The sequence below is a fragment of the Melozone crissalis genome, unplaced genomic scaffold (genome assembly GCF_028551555.1).
Source record: "Melozone crissalis strain CALT ecotype California unplaced genomic scaffold, PUWL_Pcris_2 ptg000045l_1, whole genome shotgun sequence".
In the NCBI taxonomy this organism is placed as follows: domain Eukaryota; kingdom Metazoa; phylum Chordata; class Aves; order Passeriformes; family Passerellidae; genus Melozone; species Melozone crissalis.
In genome coordinates, this window is record NW_026535823.1 from 29,087,203 (window position 1) to 29,112,098 (window position 24,896).

Here is a 24,896-nt window from a genome sequence, read left to right on the forward strand (position 1 = left end):
GATGGGGGAGATGAATATTTCAACAAACGAAACATGTTTGAGTCTTGGCAAGAAGGAAGTGATAAGTAAACTCAAGTCGGCTTTCTAGGAAGAGAGTGCAGAATCATTTATTTATGGCTGCTTTTCATGTCTGTCTTCCAGAGCAAGGTCAGACACGAGGCATAAGCATTTATTCCCATGCCTCAGGGAAAGCCTTTTCCCTCAGAGTGCCCTTCCCTGTCTCTCCTGCTGCTGGGGAGGACAGAGCCCCAGCCCTGGCTGGGCCATGCCACAGAGATTCCCTGCTCCACATCCCCAAAGTCCTGAGCCCAGGAAAGCAGGACCTGCCAGGGTATCCAATGTAATGTCTTGGTGTTTTCTTGCTGCTACACTGAGTCATTCTCTCTCTTAAATGGTCCTGACTGGGCTGAGAACTTACCATGGGCTGGTGGCCATCAGCCAGCTCAGCTGGGCGTGCAAAGGCAGATCAGACAGAACCTGCAAGTTTTTCTTTGGTTCTTGTTGAGCCTTCACATCCCGCTGCTTCTCCCTCCAGGCACAGCTTTTTGATTCCTGAGACACGAGAGTCCTTCCTGTCATTTTCCTATTAGTCTTAGCCTACAGCAAGCATCTTAGAGAGAGCAAAATTCTCTGAATCTGTGTTTCCCTGCACAAATTGAGGAATATCATTGTGTTTTCCCTCTAGCTGGACAAGATCTTTGAGAAGACAGAGCCTGACTGTGCAACTCTGGCTTTTAGCAGCACAATCTCTCACCCTGGGACACATCTCTGAGTGCTTTGGTTATACAAAGAGTAAATACATTTTAATTTGCTCAGCATGGCAATGATGGGTGCTATACATATAATGATTCATGTTCAGTAATAACACACAAACCCAACAAGCTCAGTGCCATTACCTGGATGAGCACTACACCTTAATGTGTCACAGTTACCTTACAAATGAAATTATTCTGCCTGTGGAGCCACATCCCTGCAACATCAGCAACTGGCTGGGACATCTTTCTGGCTTGGCAGCCTGATGATAACATTTAACACAGAGAGGCACATTAACCGAATCCTTGTAGGAATCTGCTCCAAATAAAACATTGTATTTCAGGCAGCCTTTTTTAACCCAGAGTTACTGAGCACAGTGATAAACTGCCCTCTGGACATTGAGGACAAACTGTTGGGGGAGACGATTTGGGCTGTGCAAAGCTTTCTGTTTGCCTTTTGTGCCTGATTTTTTTCCTTCCAAATGACTTTGCCCCAGCCTGAACCCAAGATGTGCCTGTGTGATACAGCTTGCTCAACCTCTGGCACAATTGATTCAGCTGTTAATCATTTGTCCATGACAAAAAAGAAAACAGAACAAAAAAAACCACCCCACTTACAGAAAGACCTCTCCATCCACAAGACCTTTGCTGGCTGGGAAATACAGCACACATCCAATATTTCAACAGCAGTAAAAGATAAACCAAGATTATAAACACAGAGCACCCTCTAGACAGAACTTCAAACCATGACAGTGATCCCAGCATGTGGAGTTTTCTTTGTTTCATCTCGGTGGTGAATGAACACACAGAAGGAATGGTGAATTACCAGAAGTGAGGCTGAAACAGGAGCAGGGACCCAAGAGACTGAATTTCCTAGAGCTCAACACGTTTTTCAGAGAGAACTAAAAAGCACCATCAGGTTTTACACATAATTTACAACCTGATTTAATTAGAGGTGGGTCTAACACATGAAATTTATGACAGCAAGCACAGGTCACTTTCTGCTTCCCTGGGTCCATGGATCAGGGGGAATGTTGTCTATTTTCCATTGTTGTCCTCTTCTCCATTGCTGCTCCTTCTCCACTGCTGACTGTGGCTTTCTGGTGGGCTGAAGTCCCAAACCATCTCTCTAATTTGCTGAATTAGGATTTATCACACTTGGAAATCAAATTCCCACCATGAAAATGGAGCCTGCAAGTGCAACACATCCATTGCAGAGTTCACATCCCGAGCTTGGGAGCCTTTGCTCCCCATAAATAATTCTCTACAGTCTCACCAAACATGATGGTTCTTTAAATGGCAGTTTCCTGTTAAAAGAAAAAACTGAAACACATCAGAGCTGAAAGGAAGATCAGGCTGGAGTCAGCAAGGAGCTGTTTACAGAATTATCAATGCATTTTTCAAAAAGTTGCTTTTTCTCCTCTGAGAAAACTGTTTTATTCCCTGCTTCAGAAGTCAGAACTTCTTTCTTTCTGTGGAAAAACTCATTCAAATAAGGTAAAAAGAAGCTTCCCACCAATTTTAATTGTGAAGAAAATAAGGTGGCAAATATATGGTAAAATTTACAACCAAAGAATATTTCCACATTTTTGCAACAAATCCACTGTATCACCATTTTTGTTACTAACACTGTTATTTTCTGGTGTGAGGCTGGTCTCTGGAAGGCCCTGGACATAAAAAACTCACCTTGCTGAACTTAATTGTCCTCTTGTGGCCTTTGTTCCAATAAAAATAATATGTCATTGTGACTGAGGCAAATCTGGCACAGGTTCACCTACTCTGAAAGCTCCAAAGTCCTGTAAGAGGGTAAGACAAAGAAAACCCCTCCTTGTCCCATCCCTTGTCTCCATCTCCTCTCCATCAGACCTCAAGACAACACAAACAAACTTATTTTCAAACCAGAAACAGCATTTTTTAAAGAAAAAAAAAAAAGGTACTCATAATTTGTGTGTCAAATAAACAGTACAAAATTTACAACAAAATTTACAAAAAATGCAACATCTCACATCGTTGTGACTTCTGCTCGTTTCAAATACAGGTCACTTCTGACACTGAGAGCTGTTCTTACACCTCTAATAACTGTTAGAGAAGACAAAGATGACATAAAAGGTTTTTTTTTTGTTTTTTTTTTTGTTTTTTTTTTTTTTTGTGCAGCTAGTACCTGGCAGTAATTCTTCCTAATCCTTTATTTTCACAAATGTCTGAGGCTGAATGGGCAGAGATTGCTGCCTGTTAACCTGATTTTCCTTTAATCTATTGTGATTTCCTTTCTTTGTTGGTGGGGAGTATTTATGGAAGTGGTGCTATAGGAGCTATGAAACAGGGTTGAAAAGCCAGCAAATAATATCAGATTTTAAAAAGACCCTTTAAAAAAAAAATTCTGTATCTAAAAGCCCCTTGAATGGGCAACATCTGAGGTTGTTCTTTTCATTGAGATTTTTTCAGGTGCTGATAAAACATTTTAGGGTGATAGATGAGCCACAGGGCAAACACATCCATTGAGATAAGACTATTTAAAGCTGTAAAAACTAATAGCTGGAGAGCTGTTTCACTAATAGACCTGCTATTTCCTGCCTCCAGTAGGATAATTTCAGACAGAGACAGGCCATGTTACAGCTCCTCAGGAAATCCTATCAGGATATCTCCCCATATTCCTCACTGTCATCAGCTGAAATGTGTAATTCAGTTTCAGACAGCAAGTAAAAGCAGAAAAAACCCCACCAAATCCATCTCTTTATTCCTCCCCCTGTCAGTTTTACCTGGGGTATTTAAAAACAACATAATAAAGGTTTTTAATGGGGCTGATCCTAAAAAGCAAATCAGTGTGAGAAGAATTCATGGAAGATCTCAGCACAAGAGAGAAATATTCTTACAAATCATGGTATTTGCAGCAGTAACACCAACCCAGAGCCAGGAGCAGGAGGCTGAGTCCCAGGATGGCACAAAGAGGAGCAGAAGGAGAAGCCAGGAGCTGTTCCTGCACCTCCACTGTGTTCCTTCAGCACTGCGAGCATCCCACGATGGCTCAGGGAGGAAATTGTGGAGAACAGATTCAAACCTCTGTGCAAAACTGCCAACAGATATCCCCTTTCATTTCTCTGACACGGCATCCTTCTGACTGAGAACAGCATTAGCCAGGAAAGCAATAAATATGAACCTGACAGGACAAGGAGTTCTTCAGAAAGCAAAGAAAGAAAAAAGGAAACAGTGCATGGAAATATATTTCACAACCTAAAAAACAGCCTGAAAGAGGTTTCCTTCTCTGTTGCAGCAACTGTCAGTGAGCAGAGATTAAAGCACAGAAAACACAGCCTTTAATCCAGTGTGAGGGAGTGAAAATTGCATATTCCCAGTCTGTGCAAGCAGCTGCTTTCCCAAAGCCACTGACATGGAAAGGAGAGATCTGACAGCGTTCTCACTGCTGGAAAACCACAGGCTGATTCTGCAAACTGTTTACTAATGAAATCCTCATTACTGCACGAGATCATGGCCTTAATTAGCACTGGTTAAATTGGGATCATTTCTTGAAGTGGGCATGTCTGAGCTGGGCACTCTCATACAGAATACAGAGACTCTGAGTTACAGCAGTACTAATGTGATTTAGCACATAAACACAGCACAGTACAAATACATTTTTACCCCTTCTGGGCACACAGAACAGGTCCTTCCCTCCCTCCTTGGGATTCCTCTTCCTCACCATTGCCAGGTTACACCTCAAACCTGCTCATTCTGAATTTTTAACCTGAGTTTCCACAACAGCTGTACAACATGAGCCAATTTTTCTGATTTTTCAACCAACCTCACCGTGAGGGTACCAGAAGAGGATCAACAAGACCAGGTTTAGCCTTCATTGCAAAAAATGCATTTTATTTAAATCCACTCTTAGCTGTGGCTCATTAAAGTTGATGTTTTGTAGCTGGTTGAAAACCTGAGATTGCATTCTTCCTTCCAAGGACACCTGGGTGCAGTTACCTACACACAAATCAAAATGCCATTAACACTGGAGTGCTTTCACCACAGCAGAATAACCTTTATTCTCAGGTGGGATCCAAGCATTTCAACAATGTTCACTGACAAAGGCAAGGAATGCTTCACCATGACCTACTGGGCATTTCAAGGAGGGCATGAGACATCAAAAAGTAGAAATACAATAAAATATATGTGCACACGTCCACACCTCTCTCTTTCCCTGTACATAAAACATATTTTTCTTACTCTTAAATTTTACTGCATTACTCTCTTGGCAGAGAATGGGAAAATTCCTTCTCAGCTGAGCTTTATTATCAGTTCTGTGCACGTTACTGGAAATTTTGTGGGGGGGGGTTCTGCTTTCAAAACTGTCATGTTTAAATGCACATCTTTAATTTGAAATCCCACTCGAATGAAAAAAGAGAGCAAAATTAATTTCAGCTTTTCATGCCACAAAGATAAACCAGCTTTGGGAGCATCACACAGCATGGGCTGTCCCAGGAATGTGGCATTTTACAGGAGGTGATACAAATACCTGCTGCTTTGGGATGCTCATCCTAAAACACCCAAAAAGAGGCCAAAAAAGTGGAGGCAGCAATCAAAATCAGCAAGTTACACATTTGCAAGATAAGCAACACTTGGTGTTAAAGATTAGTTTTTCCCCAAATTGAGGATTTTCTCCTTTCCCAGGTATTTCCACTGTTAAAAATAAAGGCCATGCCAGACACAAACACTGCATTTTAACTCTGGCAGAATTATCCCAGAGGAGCACAAGCTATGAAACAAACTTACTGAAATGACACCTTTTTTTAATGGTTTTATTCATAACAGTATTACATGGTGTGTTACAGAAATTAATGGAAAATCTCTAAAAATTTGTTGGTTTCTGTTGTTGTTGCTGAATGCATTACACAGAAAGTTAAAAACAATGTGCCCGTAGATGTTAACAAATGGTCGTTATCTGAGGTAAAGTTAAAGTAGGTTTAGAAATGTACTGCAACAGTCATTTTCTCTTTCTCATCTTTATTAAAAAAATAAGTGTCAGAATGCAGAAATAAAACGGAATGAAAACCACGGAGTAAACATTTTTGCAAAGAAGGTGCCCAGTACGTTATTGAGATGAAAGGTTCCATCAGACACTCGGATGACTACGATCTATCAAAATATCTTTTCATGACAGGTGAAGATCAAGAAGCTACGGGGGGGATGGTAACAGGATGGCTGGTGGGGTTCCCTGGTTTGTAAATTTAAAGTGACGAATTTAGTGCTAGTGAAGGATGAGGGGTTAAACAATTGCACAAGCTGGATATTGGAGTTATCTACAATACTGGTACAGTGCAGCCCTCTGAGCTCAGCATCCCAGCCACGACAAGGACGATCACAGGACAAGACAATCCAGAATCTGCTTTTATTCATGAGCAAAAGTAAGACAAAGGTCCGTGGTGATGGCCCAGAGACACCAGAATTCCAGCCTCATTCCCTCGGCACCTATCCATGAGTGACCTGCTTCCTACAAAAACGTGATCCTCTGAGACAGCAAGCTCTTCTTTCCCCTGTGTTTCACCCCACAACTGGAAATGCACTGATGACACTAAACCTCCAATGGCTGTGATGAACCAAAACGGGGTTTGTGGTTCCATGTGCAGGACAAAACCCAAAAAAAAGCTGCTGAGGAAGAAAGTAGCACCACTGTGCAAATCAGGAAAATATTCTGACAGAAGTGTCCTCCAGAAACGCTTTTACCTCTGCTTTTAATCCTGAAACACTCGATCCACCAAGTTTTAAATTATCTCCTCCAGTTAGAAAACTTGACCTTCCAATGGGAAAACAAGATTTGCTACGGAGCTGTTTGCACATGACTAAGGAACGAGCATCAAATGACCGTGGATGGGGATAAAATTCTCCTCTCTGCAGGTTCATTAGGTCTATTCACAGCTAATTTCTCACTCACATACATTCTGCAACACACATTTCTCTAATTTCTCTAATTCAAAATAAAAGAATGGGATTGTGTTGTGAGATTTGGTTGCACACACCAACAATCATCACCCCAGTTATTCTGCCTTCTAAACCATTTTTAGCTTATAATAGAGATGAAAGAAAGTAAAACATTGATAACTCCAGGCCTATTTTAATCATGACAAAAATGTAAATCCCAATGTGTCAATTTCAAAACAAAATCTGCACAATAACCCTAAAAACTGATTAATCCTTTGATTTCTTTAACCTTTTTCCTTTTTTTTTTCTTCTTTTTATTTTTCTTTTTAGTGTTAAACCACTAAATTCAATATACTGTAACTGCATAGGAACATCAGGAAAACACATTTGACCTGTATAACAATTCTCTGTAGGGCAAAAATATATAGATTCTTTATGAAAATCATGTGCTAAACGTATGAACCCAAACACTGCACTTTTTGCTCCATAAATGTAAAAAAAGGAAGTTTTAAATTCTTTTTGTTCTGCATGTAAACACTTGGATGACTTCTATGCAGAGGCTCAAAGGAATGTCAATGGAAAGTGATCTCTTGTAAGTGGAATTATGTCTGTGTGATAATGCTAGACCATAAAATCATGTGTTCCCATTAATTTCACTAGTTGCTGACAAGCTGACTGCTTTTGGCAAATGCACTTGAGCTTCAGCCCATTATTGTTAAGCATGTGAAAAAACATATGTGATGTGAGAGCCACAAACTGGGTTTGCCACACCTCCCAAGCACTGCAACTTGCTACCTTCTCTACTGTGTAATGGCATTAGTAAAAGAATTTTCATAACATTTATATTTACAAAAAAAATGGCAATTTTCATTTGAACTCCTTAAAGCCATTTCCCCTTAAACATTTAAAGAGTTTAACAGTAAGATTTTTTTTCAAGTTATAAAATAAAAATCCCATTTGATTTTTTTCTGATGTACAAAAAGTGATAAAGATGAACAATTTTGATCACAGAGTCAGTTTGTTATTCCAAAATCCATGCCGTCCTTGTCCCATTTGTCAAGTCCGCTTCATCCAAACTCCTAAACCAGAAGCATACCAGTATTATTTGGCAAATGATTTTTTTTTTCATCAAAAATGGCACACAGAGAAGAAAACACTTGTCTGCATAGCATTACAGCAGCAAGATATTGAAGAAATAAAAATATTCCTTTTCTGCACTTTGTTTAGAGTTTCCTAGGAAATACTGACTCTTTTGTCTCTCCTCAGTGGGACTCCATGTCCTTTCTCTACCCACAACATGAGTATTCCAACAGAAAGCAGCATTTCTTCCTCATGATGTGCTAGAACTTAAAGGTCCATTTGGCAACATTTTCAGTCAAGGATGGATAAACAACCGAGTTCTGTCCTGTGGTTTCAAGTTGGGAATCATTTCTGCAGGAGGTGTTTCACTGTTAGATCTGTCACTCATACAAAACTACAGAGTAAGAAATACATTAAAAAAAAAAAAAGGAAAAAATAAAGAAAAAAAAAAAGACACCACCAGTTTTTTGTTGTTGTTGTTTAAATATGTCTACATAGGGAAAAAAAAAGGGTCAGGATCAGCCTGATGTAAATGAAGATGTAAAACATGTCACCGTGACATAAAAAGTGCCGGCTCGTGCCCCAAAGGCTGTTGAATGATAATGCCACTGCTACATACAGACTCTGCTTTTGGCTGAAAAGAAAAAAAAAAAGGAATGTCTAACACCCAATAAATTTCAGATGCTCATTATTTATAGGTGGCACACAGAAGGTGACAATTGTTTAAAAGAAGACCGAGGAGTAGGATTTCCTAGTCTGGATACCCACCACTTGCGGGGACGGGGCTGCACTCGTGGCATGAGAAGCAGGGAGAGTTTTTGTTTTGTGCTGCCATTGGTTGCCAAAAAAACACACATCAGGAACACTCGTAGAGCCAGTCCAGGAGGGCAAACTCTCTCCTTTGTCAGACAAAATCAATCGGAAAAAAGCATGAAAGCCAAAGGCCCGCCAGGTTGTTGGGTTTCGTTTGAGTCTCGGAGCACCACAAGCCTGTAACAATGCTATTTCTTAGGTCTGTTAATCTGCGCGTAGAGAGGTTCTGCTTCCTGGGGATAACAAAAATAAAATGAGCAGAGATGTCTCCAGACAGCGTTTTCAGAACATTTTTACAACATCTGCTTGAGAGCAGCGATACCCTGTGAGGCAAAACCCACAGGAAGTGTTTGCTTTCTGTGCTGCCTTGAGCAATCGTGGCACCTCGGTTGAGTGGTGAAGAAAATGGGAATTATATCAGAAAATGAGAGTTTTCTATCCATTTCCTCCTCCAGCACTGGCCATGCATTGACCCTCACTGCTGGGCATGGACATAGGAAGGAATTAAATGATAATTTATAGGGCTGGATGTTTGGAAGTTCAGAGCCTGGAACTGCAGCCCGTGTACAAGGCTGAGTTTCCCTCTGGCAGCACAACAGCAGAACATAACTGTGGGTTTTGCACAGCTCAGGAGAAAACCACTTGCAAACAGAAACTGCCACGGAAAGCTGAGCTAATGAAGCTGTGATGGGATTTAAAACAACAGGATGAGTGGCCCATGAAGAACGAGGAGCCCTGTGCAGTTTGATTAGGAGTCTGTGGAACCTTTAGTACAATTGTTAAAGCTGGGAGGAAAGCATGTCAACTCGTTAACAGACACTTTCTTGGGAATTTCCTGGATGTAGGAGGGGGGAAAAGTTGCCATGTTCTTCAGCTGTTGCTCCATAGATGACACACCCTGAGCTTTCTTAACACTGTGTTCATCTTGGCCAAGGTGGGCAGCAAACCATCCGTGGACCCTGGAATCCACACTACTTCATTTCCAGAAACTAATTTATTAAACTAAGAACGACATCTAAAAAAGGAGCAAGACAGGCAGAAAGGCTAATTAATGCCACACTGCATTAACTCTCCACAGCTTAATAAATATTCAAATACCACACCACAACGCTGAATTTAACCAAGGTAGAATCAACTCGTGTTACAGCAGCATTGGCAGGAGCTGACTTTTGAGCAAAAAAAAAAAAAAAATCCCCAGAAGGCTGGCAAATCACTGGGCACTGAGCAGCACAGACAGGCCTGCCAGGGGATGGCACAGGACTTTAATCACTGTTTGTCAAAGTGATGCTGGGATGAGGAGAACAGCCCCAAGGTGGATCCATAGGTGCTCTGGGTGCCTGGCCAGTGCTCCAGGCTCTGCCCATCCCAGTGCCCTGTCCTGCCTTAGAGGCGGGAACACACAACAAATCCAAAATACAACCTGTTTCCTCCATGCCAAGGAAAGTTGTCTTTTATTCCCCAAAACTGTTCCATTTCTGGAGCTTGCAGACTCTGTTCCCCACCCCGTGCCCACGTGGAGCTCTGAGTATGCTCCCAGCACTGTGAGTGAGACAAACCCTCTGGAATGATTAAATAAATGCTGCTGAAATTATCCCCAGCAAGAAGCAAATACATTTTGTGACCTTGAAAAACTGAAGGTAATCAAAGGAGATGAGTGAGAGTAAATAACTGCTTTTCACACACTGTGAGTTAAATCTACCTATGCCAATTTTCACGTGCAGGCTTGGAGCTGGCAGAATGATCTATCACAGCTAGTTCAGAGAAAATCTGTACTAATTAATGTGTGAACCTGACACACACCAGGCCATTCCTCAGGCAGTTGCTGAACCTAAGGTCATTGCAAAGGGAAGTGAAAAAAGGAAGGAGGAGAAGAAAAGGAGAGGGAGGGAGAACATCCCTTTGGAACAAAAGACGTCAGTTTTTCAAATGCCTTCAGGGAAAAAAAGAGCTTTTCAAAACGTCAAGTCTGCTTGTTAGAGCTGTCCTCAAATATCCTTCAGATATGCAGAAGAGCTGAAGTAACAGGTGTCCTAAGGTGCCACTGAACTCCATACCCTTGGAAGAGGAGGAGGAGGAGCTCCTCATCATCAGCAGCACTTCCAACAAGCCTGAGACAGCCTTTACAGTGAGAAACTCCTTTGATTCGAACCCAACATTTATCTGTGCAAACACCTGATGTGGCAAAGGCCTGCATTTCTCACTGGCTTGAATAATTTCTCTTCCAGCAGACCAGAGCATTTTGCATTAAAAGTGTGCTCTTGCTTCTTCCTTTCAGTTGATTTCTCCCTTCAGATGCCTAAATGAGAAATTAATTGCAGTAATTGTGTGCAGTCTTCCCACTCAAAGGGTTTTGGTCAATGCCTGAGATTTGTTTTCTAGTATTACTTTGAACCAATTCAAGCATGCTTTTAGCCCAACAATGCAAATGGTGTCTGTAAAATATTGACACTCAAGAGGGCAAAAGAGAGCAGAAAGGGACAGGAAAAAGGCAAAAGGAGAGCTGAGTGCTGTTGGCCTCATGGACAGCTCCTCTCACAGTGACAGGCACTATCTTGGAGGGTCTTGAAAGCAGAAATAACCCTCCCTTTTTTTTACATAATCCACACAAAAGTTACACAGGGCATGTTATGAAAAGGCAGGTGAGCATTAACTCTTCTCACAGCATCTCACCAGCATTTTCTGCCTTCTACTTCTACCACTGCATTAGGAACAGATGCAGAGGGAAGGAAAGGATTGGTCCTTGTCAGAACAAAAAGAGAGGAACAAATAAAATAGCAGACAAAGCTTCTAATTCACATAAACCCCTCGAATCTTACAGAGCTCTCCTTGCTGAACTGGCCCAGAATAATTTCTAATTTCTAATGTGCTTTCATCAACCCACAGGGAGAAACCAAGAGAAGAACTGGAAGCACTTTTTCTTTTTTTGCTGCTGTATTCCAGAAATACTTCATGCTGCAAATCACTTTAGTCCTCCCATTTTAAGGGGGACAAGACAGCAGCAAACACCATTTCTGATGCAGTCCACTATTATGTGAGGCAACAAGGGTGCTAATGCTTTAAAATAACATTATGCAAAAGCTAGAAGCAAATTTGCATCCCATTTGAAGATATTAGCACCTGCTCCCCAGCAGAACTGATCACTGGAGAGCATCTCCTGAAAGCCTCAGCACCCATTTGGGCTTGCAAGGGTAAACTCACTCACAAAACATAACTCTGGGTTAGGAAGAAACTATTTTTAATTTTTACCCGGGCAGCCCTTTGATCACTGAAAGGCACCTGCTCAGTGCAGAGCTGCAGACAAGATGTTCTCAATTGAGGAGGTGAGGCCTGAACACATTTCCATGCCCTTTGCAGCCACTTTCAGTCCTGGCTGACTGATCAGAAAGGGCAGGCTCAAATGATAGAGAGTTTCATGAAATAAGTGTGCTGGAGAGCCACACAGAATGAGCATCTTGTGCTGGGGTTGCAAGTGAAGGGAGTGGGAATGTGAAGCATCTTCTCTGCTTTTTTGCATGCTGACCCGTAGGCAAAATAGGACAGAGTAAAGTTGGCAAGCGGGGTTGAAATTAAATATCTGTGGTGATAAGACAGGTCATTCCTAATGCCCCATTAACAGCCTGTTTTTATTTATTGCTTATTATTACTTACTGATATTTGGTGATTTTTCTAGCAGCCTTCATTAGCAGCATAAATACAGCAGGCTTCTAGTTCAGGATTATGCCTCTGTTCTTAACATTAACCTACCTAGGAATATCTCCTAGTTTCAAATACCCAGTTTGATTATTAGCATTCTAAAAATCTCTGTCATTTTAGTAGCAAGATGGATGCTGTACATCCATGAAACGAAAATGCAGTGACAACTACTCAGAAAGATGAACCTGCTCCATATCTTAGTCCTGATATAAAAAGGAACTGCAGCCAAGAAACACTGATTATTTCTGGGCCCCTCTCCCAAAACAGTAGCCACACAATTATTTCCATCTACAGATCTGTCATCCACATATCCTTCCATCTACTTATCTGTCAATTCTCCTTCATAACAATCGAACCTAATGGCCAATTGGAAGCAAATTGTTCAGAAGTCTCAAAGATGCTACATTTTCACAAGTAGATTTTTAAAATCAGTTGTCGTGCAGAAGACAGGGAACTTTTAAATGACCTCATCACAGAGGAAACGAGGAAAGTTTGTCCCTAAATTGAATTGTTGGGTTGCAAATCAGCAAGAACACAGCTCTATACAAGCTACAAAGAACGCTGTGTCTTGTTTAGAGGAAGAAGTTGCAGAAATAAAAGGGTAGAAGGTGGCCTCAGGTGGGCTGGTGGCACTGAAGAGGTGAGAAGCCCTTGTAAGAGCTGGCACATGGAAATGGGCAGCCTGAAAGAGATGAGGACAAACCTGCAGGATGCCCCTGTTCACAGAACAGCCTGAATTTCTCTGCTTATGCCTCTCCATATTTCTGGGAAATAGGAACAACCAATTGATCAGGAGACCTGAAATGTTAATTTCAGGATTTCTCTGGAGTGAAGTAGGATGTCCCAACCTGTGATCCCCTTCCAACACTACTTCTCTCAGGTTCCCAGCTCTGCTCAGTGCTGTGCCTTCAGCTTGAGAATGACAGCTTTAGAGCCTACCGCAAGAACAGGTCACCTGCAATTAGGAATTTCTCTTTGAATTTATCCAGTTCTGATTGAGCCAGGTGAAAGACTGGAACAGGTCCTGCAAATGCAGCCTTTAGGATTCTGAGCCTATTTGGAATCCTGGTGCAACAGAAAAGGGGCAGGAGCAAGAGGAGGATGCAGAATCAGCTTGATATTCCCTCCTGAGGCTCACTAAGCTCCCAGGTAACCCCAGGCTTGCCCATAAATTGCTTTTTCTCTCCACTTCCTAAAACCAGCCCAAATAAAAGTTACAGCAGCCCATCCCAGAGCTGAGTAAGATTTTTAGGAACATTTCTCACTGAGCACAGCACATGCTCCAAGATGGATGATGGCAGTGGGCCACCAAAGCACCACCAAAAGCTGACAGACAAATATTCTAATGAACTGTTGCTCTCCTGACAGTGCTGATGGCATTGTGAAGGGTGTGACACGTTTTGAGGGCTCTTAATTGTCTGCACACATTTCTCAGAACAACTGAAGGATTTTTTTTTTTTCAAGGAGATATGCTCTAGCCACAAATGTTTTGAAGGTTTCTTGAGAATCTCTCATGAATGATTGCCAGTGCAAGTTTTGAGCTGGGCAGCAGCTCAATAGAGCTGCGTTTGTTCCTCTGTTCAAACTCCCTGCTTTAATGTAAAATGTCAACAAAAAGAAATGTTTAAGCCATTTGGTTAGGATCACAGCTGAGAAACAGTTCTTTCCCACTCTCTCCTTTCACCTCAAATACTCCCCACATAATCTAAAGACAGCAGTGGGGATTAACCATAAATAATCTGAAGGTGGCAGTCATTCTGTATTATCTTCACCTCTTCTGCAAAATCACTATCTGTCCTCAACAGCATGCATGAACAAAGGGGAAACAACCAAATACAATAAACAGCTCTGCAAAGAGTTAATCTCATTTCACCTATGGAAGTTGAGTCTTTCTGCTTCTTATCTTTAACCATAAAGGGACAAAAATGTAATATATCCATAAAATGCCACATTTACCTACTAAGAGCTCATAGCTATTTCTGGAAGGGTGACTTCTAGAAAGAGCTGCTTCTGGAAGGATGAGGATTTTGAGAGCTGAAGTGGAAGATTGCAAAAGGAAGAGAGGAAAAATAGGAGAAAAGAAGATAGTAACTACATGATAATTTAGAGTATCAGAAGGAATCAAGAAACCAAATTGCTGCGGTACCTTGAAAGATCAGGGTACAAAAAACCAGGCAGGTGGATATTCTGAATACATCAAGATAAATAAAGACATGGTATGGGCAGAGCTGGTTTCAGAGATCTGGGAGCAGAGAGATTTGACATTTCTGCACACAATGCCCTCCTGAGAGGTCCATTCAGCTGAGTTGTTACTGTGCAGTTCTTGGGGTAAGAACCATGTTCTAAAGAGCGAAGTAATCTCCCATCTAAGCCACAAAAGTGGCTTTTATGCAGACTGTGATTCTTCTGCACGACATGTTTCTCCCCATTAAGTTTCCCTCCAAATGCAGAGCTCAATACACAATTCCCCAGTAAGTCCTGAATTGATAATTTTCCATGGGGATTAAACTTCCCGTTGCTCTGACGACACCAGGCTTCGGAATTAGCTGGGCTGGCCTTGGGAAGAGGATTTCCTACAGGCTGCTGCTGAATGCCTCTGCACACAGGCACAATGACATTAGTGGAACCTCACTGGAGAGAGGTTTTCTGTTTTGTTCAGCTCCCTGTTCCTGCCTACAGCTCTCAGGAATTAATGTAATACAATAATCAGGAACATTAGTTAACGTTTCCCAGCATATATTTCAGGGAATTATACATATTTAATGTGAGGCTCTACAGGGATTAACTAAAAATGCAGCAAAACCATATGCGACCACTGCTAATACACTGTCCTGGTAGCTCTGAATAGCAGAACCACCCTGTGATAAACCTTAATAAACAGGTGTATGTGGGTTTCCAGAGTGTGGGACTCAGATAAAGGGCAAATCCTCTTCTATGATGTAGGGAAGAACTCTTGGAGTGGCCTGAAGCTGGGATAGCTGGGGATGTCAGTGTTGGCCAAGGGCAGGCAAAGGCACAGCCAAATTATCAAGTGGCACCATCCATCTGCAGCAGCAGCTCTCACTGGAGTAAATAATGAATGTTCTTGCTGGAGCAGCTCACCCCAGCCTGCCTTTCTCCTCACACGGTCACTCCTGGACTCAAGGAGACACAAAGCTCAATGCTGCTTTTGCTGCAGCCCCAGGAGCTGAGCAGGGGTGAAGCCACAGAAGGGGGAGATGCCCCCTCACAGCACCACATGTTGTTAAGAGAGAACCCCATTATTCCCAAGCGGATCAAAGCTAAGTTACCATAAGTTTTTTTAAATCATATTTAATGCACAAGGTAAACTGACTCCTAATGAAACTATTAATTTGGAGCTGAAACTAAACTGAGGATGGGTAAGTCACTGGCAATCCCAGTGGAATTTCTGTACAAAAATGGGAAGGGTTCTCCCACTGCTCTGGATTTGCTCCAGGAGCTCTGTGCTGGAGCACAGAAGCCCTATCAGATCATGCATTTGGGCAATACCAAGCAGGAGTGGCAGACGGGGAGAAGATAATGAAACATATTCTTCAAACAGCAACACTAGAGAGTATTTGGATGGAATAACAACGCTCAGCGCTCATAAAACTTTGTAGCTCCACTGTTTTTTTGGCAAAATATATTTACTGTATTGAAACAAATCACAGAGCATTCACAGGCAGCCACATTTTCTACGTGTTCTGTAACACAAAGGATGAACAGATCTTCTTTCCCGTCTGTCTGGGTTTAAATGACTTACATTGATGAATAATTTTTAAAACATCAGTATGCCAATGGTAATATGAATGATGATAATTTTCAGATGTTTTTAATTTGCAGTTAGAGATAAAAATACACAAACCCATTTCAATATTTTTTACATGCAGATAATAAACGTGCTTCTTCTACTGATTATCCCATTGATTTAGGGTAGAGACATTAATGTATCATTACATAATTTTATTTAATGATTGTTATGTCTATGGGTAAGATGTCTTATTCCATTTAATAGGTTACATCTGACTGAAGGCAAGGGTGGCTTTGATAAAAAAAATGCTCTGCCTGATATGTTGTTAATAATGGCTCAGTTTCCCTATTTGCCCTCAGAATTTGAACACAAAGTAAAATAAGTCTACATTTCTTTCAAGCATGCAGGCAGCTGAAACACACATATTTGCATAAGCTGCAACACTCAGTGAATGGCAAAAGCCATGCAAACCACCAAGCACGAGGAATACACTGCGGAGGATGGAGAGGCAAAACGGAAGAGATGAAAAGGAAAAAAAAAATAAATAAACCATGCATCCATGAAAGCAATGGCAGGCACTGGTGGAAGAGTAAGTGAACACCTCAAGGTGTAGAGAAAAAAAGGACAGATACCTACCCCAACCTGTGCTATCTAGCTACCGACCTGTGGACTTATAGTATCACCAGTTGGCTCACCAAAGGGATCACTGTTGGAGGAGGCCTGAGACCCATCAGGCTAGAATACAAGAACATAACACCTTTTTTTCTCAACAATAGCAAGTGAAAAGTCAACAGGAGGTTATTTTCATGCTGTGGGCATAACAAGTACATCCTATCTCATGAAAGCCAGGGAGTGAGGTCTCGCCGCTCTCCAAAGCCGTAGCGGTTTCCTACAGCTGCTGCAGGCACCAAAGGGCCTCACCAGTTCCTGCTGGAGCCCAGGCAGGAGCTGCCACAGGCTTCAGAAGGCACTGGATCAGGCCAACCAGAACTGCAAAAGGCCCTGAAAGCCATGTGAAACAGAAAGAGTCCAAGCTTGGGTTATTTTGCACTTTTTGTTGTATCGATCCCCTCTTGTCTTTGGCTCACTTGGGCTCCTCCCTCCCTAAGACAGGATAACATTTCTTGCTTTGGTCCATAAAGGCAAAGAAATCACATATCAAGGGCCAGAACACTGAGGAACGTAGCTAGGCAAGCAACTGGGATGCAAGAATGTGCAAGACAACACCAACCATCATCCTTTAACACACAAACTCTCACATCTTTCTCTGCAGCCTCAGCATGTTTGTTGTTTTACCCCAAACCTCCTTACCATGAGTGAAGTGACTGCTAGTGTGCTAAAGAGGAGATTGGATATGTTTAACATGTACAGCCCTACATGTGAGCTCTGAGTTTGGTTCCTCGTATGCAGGGTTAGCGCACATCAGCAGAAATGCTGTGCTATCAGCTGTCAAACCCAAAGCAGGACGGGAATTCTGGCTGCAGCTCCCCCACAAGCACCACCCAGCCCTACTGGAAAAGTTGTTTCTGACACTACAGAGCAACATTTAATCAGCTTTTATCTTTTCTAGTTAAAAAGGAGACAACAAAGATTTAGAAACTTTCTTGCTACTCACAGCCTCTGGCTCCTCACTTTTGCTTGGGCTTTCAAACCCCTCTTCAAAGAGGTCGTCTGCAGCAGGGTCACTCGTATGAGATGCTGATGATTTGGATGGAGAACTCTGTCTGGGTGCAGGGGTGGGAGCTAAACAAGGATTAAGGCAACAGCAACAATTATTCTGCTGATTTCTTCAAAGACACTTCAGCACAAAATTTACCCACATTTTTACATCCCTCAACTTTCACCACCCCTGAGGATCATTCTCTACCAAGGAGCTGCAGGACGTAAATTTGGGCACGGTTGTCATTATCAATCCCATGTGTTTGATTTCATTTGGCAACTTCCAGATTAAGTTTGGCTGCATCTGGCCTATGTGTTTATGAAGCTGGGAGACACCAGTACATTACCTTAGGAAAGTGTGAGTCACCTGTCCTGTGGCAGGTAAGTGAAACAGGTCTCTGACTGACCCCTGGTGAATGTCATGAATTCCTATTTTCAGCAATCTGCTGAAAAGAGGAAATCCCCATTGCCATGCTATGAGCACCATAAGCTTACTTTACACCTCTCCAATGAATTTCCCCATGTGTCCAACATGTCAAGCTACTAAAATAAATACCCATCCCCTAATTTCTGAGAAGTTGGGATGGGAGAAAAGTGAAACCAGTTGTAAGGTTGAATGCCATGGGCTTCTGACAACCAGCTTACATGTTCCCATCACCAAACAAATATTACAACATTCAATTTTAGAAATTAAATTTCAGACTGTAGCTGTCTGTGCTGTTCCTTTCTATGACCTCTGAAATTCCTCTGTGGTATTTTACTTTATGGCTGCAACACATTTCTTAAGCCAGAGCATGCATGAACGTTCTCAGTATCTGGGTTGGAATTTAAAAAGAGACAGAAGTGCTTTGAAGAGCAGTCATGTCTGAGGAAAGGATGGCTGAAGGCACATAAATACTCACGTGAATTTGTAGATGGTGTCGTGGAAGTCACAGGAGTCAAATTTAACTGAGAGATGTCAAAGTCATCACAATCATCTGCTTCCTGTGCCATCCCAACTTTGTTAAAGTAACTTGAGAAGGCCTCTGAGGTACAACTGAGGGAAGGCTGATCTGGTTTTCTTGATGGCACTGGTGGAGGCTGAGCCATCTGGAAATCTTTAAACATTTCTTTTCCCATTTTCTGTCTGGGCCTGTCTGTCTGCGGACTCGATCTGTTGGAATCGCTCGTGGGCGGGACGGTGGCTATGGGAGCAATGGTACCTTGAAACATGGCTGCTTGTAAAGGCAAAACAGTTTGTGTGGGCATGAAGGCAGTGGGCTGGAACTGGCCAGCCACGGATGGCCACGGCTGCTGGGCGGGAGGGAAGATGCCGGGCTGGCCCCACGCGATGGGCTGTCCTCCCTGCATCACCTGAGCGACTGGAGGCTGGGCACCCATGGCCAGCTGCTGCTGAACGAGGGGCTGCTGTCCCCAGAAGGAGGGCAGGACAGCTCCCATGGCAACATAACCTTTGGGGAATAAAGAGAGCAGGAGGGGGGAAACAGATGGGATGGAAGGTTATAATGGTGTCGTGGTGAGCACGCGGGAAAAGCGACGCGCGATAAATCAGAAACGTGCAGAGCTGCAGCACACTCGGAGAGAAAACTGAGAACACTGAATTCACAGCACTGCACAAGTACTCACACTCAGAACCACAGGCTGGGGGACCCTGCAAAGCAATCATCTCAAATTGCATCATAAGGCTGCTGCTACTACTACTAATAATAAAAAAATCCAACCCAGATGATTCCAGATTAAAACCCTCACACTTGGTTATTACCCAATTACTTGAGAACGTCAAAAAGATCTTGAGCTTCTGTTGCACTAAATACCTATTAACAACAAACTGCTTCAGGTATTAGGCTAACACAACCCCCTCCAGCTGAGGAGGAAATTAATGATTAAAATCAAAATTATAATTGCTTCCTGTCAGACCTGAAGCCTCCTTTAAAGCTACCAAGAGTTTGACTGTGTAGGAATTATAGGATTGGGTGCTTTTTTATTTACAACAACAAAATGCTCTGAAACTAAAACTCCTGTAAAACATTTTACAAATGAAACTACCTAACATAATTATGTTCCACTGATACAAGTACTGTGCTTTACAGATATGCTGTTTTACATTTAAATTCAATACTTACCACTCATACTTTGCATAATGTAACTTCTCTCTCAATTTTAATACTGCTACAGCTTTAAAACTCTCATTTCCAACCTGAGTGTTTCCCCAGTCCTCCTGTAAATATTTGCTTTGCTTTATTTCCAGGCTGTTTTGTAATCACAAATATAAGGGTGGCTACTATATTGTATAGGGAAAAGCCCAAAACTCAATAAAGTTAAAAAAATAAGGAACTGAACTTTGAGAGACCTAGCTCCTGGGTGGAAGGAGAAGTAGCTCAGATACATTTCTGTTCTAACAGATGTCTAGAGGACATTCCAGGATTTGACAAAGTGCAATCAGATTCTCAGCCTCTGTTTACTGGAGACAGCAGAGGATATTCACTGCTGCCACAGAACCCCCAAAATCTAACTAAATGCTGTTTCTTCTCTTTCTCCTGTACCTAGAAGTTCTGTTATCCAGAGGCTGAACTATGCTTGAATTCCCAGTGACTTTTTTGGCTTCTGCTTTAAAAAAATGTAGGCAAATTCAAACTAATGTACTCGCTGCTTTGCCTTGCCCTGAAACACAAACCTCAAAAGCCTTCCCCAATTCCACCCTGCTAAAATCAATGCCCCAAGTACTGAAATGCAAACCAGAGCTGGGCACTGATCCCCAAATCTGATTCCAGGCTTTAATTCCAGTGCATTCCTTACCTGAGGGTACGGCAGCAGTGCTGAAAGGTACAGAACCAAACATGTCTGTACTAGCAGGGAGTGACTGGGATGAAGATGGGATAAAGGCATCACCTGGAGTAGCAGGAGTCTGCAGGGAGACAGGCAGAAAACACAAGGGTGAGATATCAGCTGCAGCTTCTGCTGTCACATCACCTGGGGCTCTAAAAATCCAGGTTTGGAGAGGAGAATGAGAAAGAAGAAAGAATGGGAAGATGTAGAAGGAAAGAAGCAATAGAAATAAAAGTATTGGAATTTGCTGGGGACGGGAGAAAAAGAAAGAAATAGAGAAACTTTCTATCAGAGAAAAAAAAATAAGGTGGAATTTGCCTGGAATACATCATAAGCAAAATACTGACATAATTTCTTTCTCCAGAATATACAGACTTGTGATTTTAGATGTTAGGTGACAAAAGGGAAAGTGATCAAGGCATTAACTTTTAAGTTATTATTAACAGTTAGGTAAATGAAATATCTACAGGATTTATGAAAAACTGAATAAATATTTCTTCTAATTAACCACCAGGACCATAATCATAGGTCTACATTAAAGGAGGAGCCAAATCCAATTGAGTAAGCTGAGGATGAGCAGAAAGGGCTTTGAACATCTAGTCCCAGACATGATCCAGAATATAGTGGAGATCTGAGGCTCCTGACCTCACAGCACCTGAATTTTCTCAGTATATTCACACTTCCCTACAGCTTAATGCTTAATGCAAGGCTCTAAAGCTTCATATGAAATTTTTTTGTTATCTTACAATGCTGAAAAACACGTTGAGACATTATTTTTTGCCCTTAAAAGACATTCAGCTCTTTCTCTATGTCTTTCCTTCCCTCCTTTAACAGCAGCTCTGGGATCTGTGCTTGGTGGATCCAGAGACATGAAATGTGAGGCTGTAACTGGATCTTCTGCAGAGCAGTGAGAGGGCAGTGCAGCATTTCCCTCTGACAAACACAGGGAAGCAGATCTGCAGCTCAGGTTGCACCATATGTGACACTTAACACCAGAGCAGAAAAATAAAAATCAAAGGTATTTTTGTACATCATTGTGAAGCAAAGACTGCATGTTCAATTTACTTCACTTTTATTTTCCTGCAACCTAAAAACTACTTTGAAATCCTCCCCACTGGAATGGCTGAGGACACAAATTGTAAATGTGCTCAATGAATGTGCTGAAAATAGCATGCAGGGAAAACACAGTGCAGTTTCCCTGGGTACTCACTGGGGGAGAGGTTACATCAGGAGGAGTGGACATGTCCCCAAAAAGCTCTAGTTGGGTAACAGCCTGTAAAAAGAAAAAAAAAATAATTCCATTTATCTTTTGAGGAGAAGAAACTATGAGTTAAGTAGTTACAACTTGCAAAGTTAACTGGTAACAGCAAACAAGATAAACCTCCCCAAAGTCCTGCAGGCTTCAACTGTGAAGTCCCACACGGAGGAAGCACACAGGCTCAAGCTGTGGGATTTTAATATTGCTAATGGACCCAAGCAGCCAACAACTCACTGTAAAACAATTCTGTAGAGAATTCTCCAAAGTGAAAAAAAATGAATAAAACATGAAACAACTATCCAGAACAGGACTGGATGCATTACTGCTGTGCCTTTAACATCAGTGAGCTCCAAGCATGATTTATGGCCAGTCCTTTTCCCTGGCTCCTCTTCCAAACCCTCACTCCAAGGTCTTACAGCATGGCAGCAGCATGGAGTGCCAGCAGGATACAAAGGGAAGGGCTTTTAAAGTGCTGCCTGATTTCCCCTTGCCCATGGGACAGGTGTGACCTGGATAAGTTGGACTTGAAGGAGGATGCACAACTGGGTTATTGCAAGTTTGTGGCTGTACATTTAATTCTTGTTAGAAATGTTTCCTTGGGATGCCCTTCACTGGGAGCTCAAAACAGGTCACCCATGCAGGCCTGGCTAACTGGACCAGAAGAGAAAACACACTTTATTATAAGAAGCAACTTGAGTGGCTGCATAATCAAAGCTCCTTCATGTGTTCTAGAGCAACTTCACTGCCTCCCACCCACCTGCAAGTGAGTTCAGCTGGAGTTCAGGGATGTTGAAGCACAGATCCCTCAGAGCTCTGCAGGAAACCTAAACCCCATCCACCCCCGCTATCAGGGTGGTTATACTGGAAAACTTTGGTGAGAACCCAGAACCTCTCCCTCTCACTACCTTTCTCACTGGTTTTCCCAGTATCACACCCACAATATGTGGGAAGGCACAATTCTCATTATGAACAAGATTTAATGCAAATCTTAGTTTAGCTCGTTGAATCTCCTCCCCATCTTAGGCACATAAACCTTGGATCCTCCTGTCACACAGACAGGTTTGACATTCAGCTGAGTCTTGTCCTGCTAAAGCAGCCCCTGAATGCTTTGGACAGTACCCAGACTGGCAGGTCAGGCTTTACAGCCTTCCAAGAGACCAAGATCACCCCAAGAATTTTTCCTGCCTTTAAACTTCCATTAAAAATTATCCCTTAAGGAGTAAGACTACACATATCAATAGTTTATACATTTTTTTGCAATCTTTCAATTCACTCTCTATTTCCACACATAAAAGCAACACCACAATCAGTTAGAACTGGAATTTGTCTGAGCAGCTCTGTTGATTCTCAGCTTCATGTCATGAATTATCTCACATATTCTCACATTATGTTTTATATTAAAATAATCACATTGCTTTAGTGCTATGACAATGCATTTTCTTCTTACGGGCTTAGATATCCCTCAAAGTATCTGCATGGAAATGCAGAAGGGAAAAAGAGGGAAAGGTACACCAATTTTAATGCTCTGTTCAATTCTAATGTAGGAAAATGCTGCCAGGAGTAGCTTTAGGAAAAAAAAACTCAAACAAGCAACAAACCCAGCCTAAGTCCCTTCTGCAGTGTGCACAAACACATCAGGCAAGGGTTGTTAAAATGCCCAGGGAAGTGGGAATATGACAAGAGCAGCACTCATTTGGAAATCACTTCAAGCCTCCTGTAGGCACTCCTGACTCAAGAGGTGTCAGGTGACACTGAAACACTCCAAGAGCCACTTTCTCCTCACTCTCCAAACTGCTTGTTTAGCAGCACCCCAAACCTGCCCTTCTCCTGCCCCCCTTGGGAACTACTCACTGTTTGCTCCCAAGGAACATTTGTGTCCTTTCCATGAGCAGATGAGCAAGCCAGGGAGGATGGGGAAGGGCAGGGTACACTCAGCTGTGTGCAAAGCTATACATTTATTTTTTTTATGGTGGAAAAAACAGTATAGGTTTCACAGGAATAGTGGAAATTGATAGTCAGTATACTTTTGAACTCTGGATTATATGACATGCATCTGAAAGGTGGTAACTCAGATCCCAGTGCCTCCATACTCCTGGATAATGGGAATAGTAATACTTTTCAGAGTGCTTCAAGGTGATGGATCTTTGGATATTCTTCACAGATATAATTCTGTTAAAGCTCTGCAGACACATTTCTAAACAGGCAGCTGGAGAGAGTGATAGGAAAGTCAACAGCACTTTGTTATAATAAACCCTCACTCACAATATTCCCCAGGAAAAAGAAATACATTTACAGGGGAATTATTTTTTACAGAGTATCAACCTCATATACAAGAGGAGCTACAGAACCACATCAGAGAATGTAAACACAAATTCAGTGGGAGCAACACCTTCATTTACTGACTGGAGCTTTAAACAGCAACCCTTGGAGGTGCATTTTACAGTCCCAAATGGTTCAGGAGTCTTTTTTCTTCTTCTTCAGTTCTCAGCCTGAATAATTGAATGCATCTTCCCTGACACAGAGCTGCCTTTATCTACTTGCAGCACATGAGATCCTGGACACCAAGCACTTGTCTTTTATTTCTGTGATTTCACTGTCACTACAGAACTGATTTCACCCCTTATGCTTCATTAAGATTATTCACATCTGATATTAGCTACGTTCCAGTGAAGTTAATCCCAAGCTGAACATTTTCCAATTGCATTACTCCTATAGATGATTTCAGCTATATTTCCTTAAAATATTTTTTAGCGTCACAACCTTACCTGAGTGACTGAAACAAGATTTTCATCAATGTCCAGCAATAAGTTTCCATTCTCCAGCTGTAAAGCATGATTTATGAAATGAGATGAATGATTTATGAAAATGACATGAATTTCTGAGCATGAAAATGATAACCTCCATAATTATTGACTTCAGCATTGAAATGAAAACCCTTTCCATCTTGCTGTGAGCACAGATCTGAAATCAGGCAGTCAAAACAGTGAGTCTGAATGCTGCTGGGATGTGGGGCAAAAATACATTTCTGCTAAATCTCATCTTCTGGTGTATAAAGCAATTTACCACTTGTGACACACCTATTTATTTTCCTAAATATTTATTAATTCAGCAGTAAGCATACCCAGTGAGCTCTGATCTTGCTTACATTAATAGAACT

General features: G+C 42.0%; 1 protein-coding gene across 11 annotated transcripts in view; it reads right to left on the minus strand.

Moving 5' to 3' along the window:
- Positions 1-5,727: 5,727 nt before the first annotated feature.
- The window catches only part of DAB1 (DAB adaptor protein 1), a 414,997-nt gene continuing 395,828 nt past the window's right edge, over positions 5,728-24,896 (minus strand). For 9 of the 11 annotated variants that reach the window (XM_054285850.1, XM_054285852.1, XM_054285848.1 and 6 more), the window contains 6 exons: positions 21,692-21,754; positions 20,452-20,560; positions 18,558-19,106; positions 17,597-17,739; positions 16,633-16,731; positions 5,728-8,785 (listed from right to left, as the gene is read on the minus strand). In XM_054285850.1, coding sequence (XP_054141825.1) covers positions 16,648-16,731; positions 17,597-17,739; positions 18,558-19,106; positions 20,452-20,560; positions 21,692-21,754 — 948 coding nt within the window. In that variant the 3' untranslated portion in view covers positions 5,728-8,785; positions 16,633-16,647. Of the gene's footprint in view, positions 8,786-16,632; positions 16,732-17,596; positions 17,740-18,557; positions 19,107-20,451; positions 20,561-21,691; positions 21,755-24,504; positions 24,562-24,896 lie in introns of all 11 variants that reach the window. The other 2 variants (XM_054285859.1, XM_054285858.1) reach the window with 2 other exon arrangements.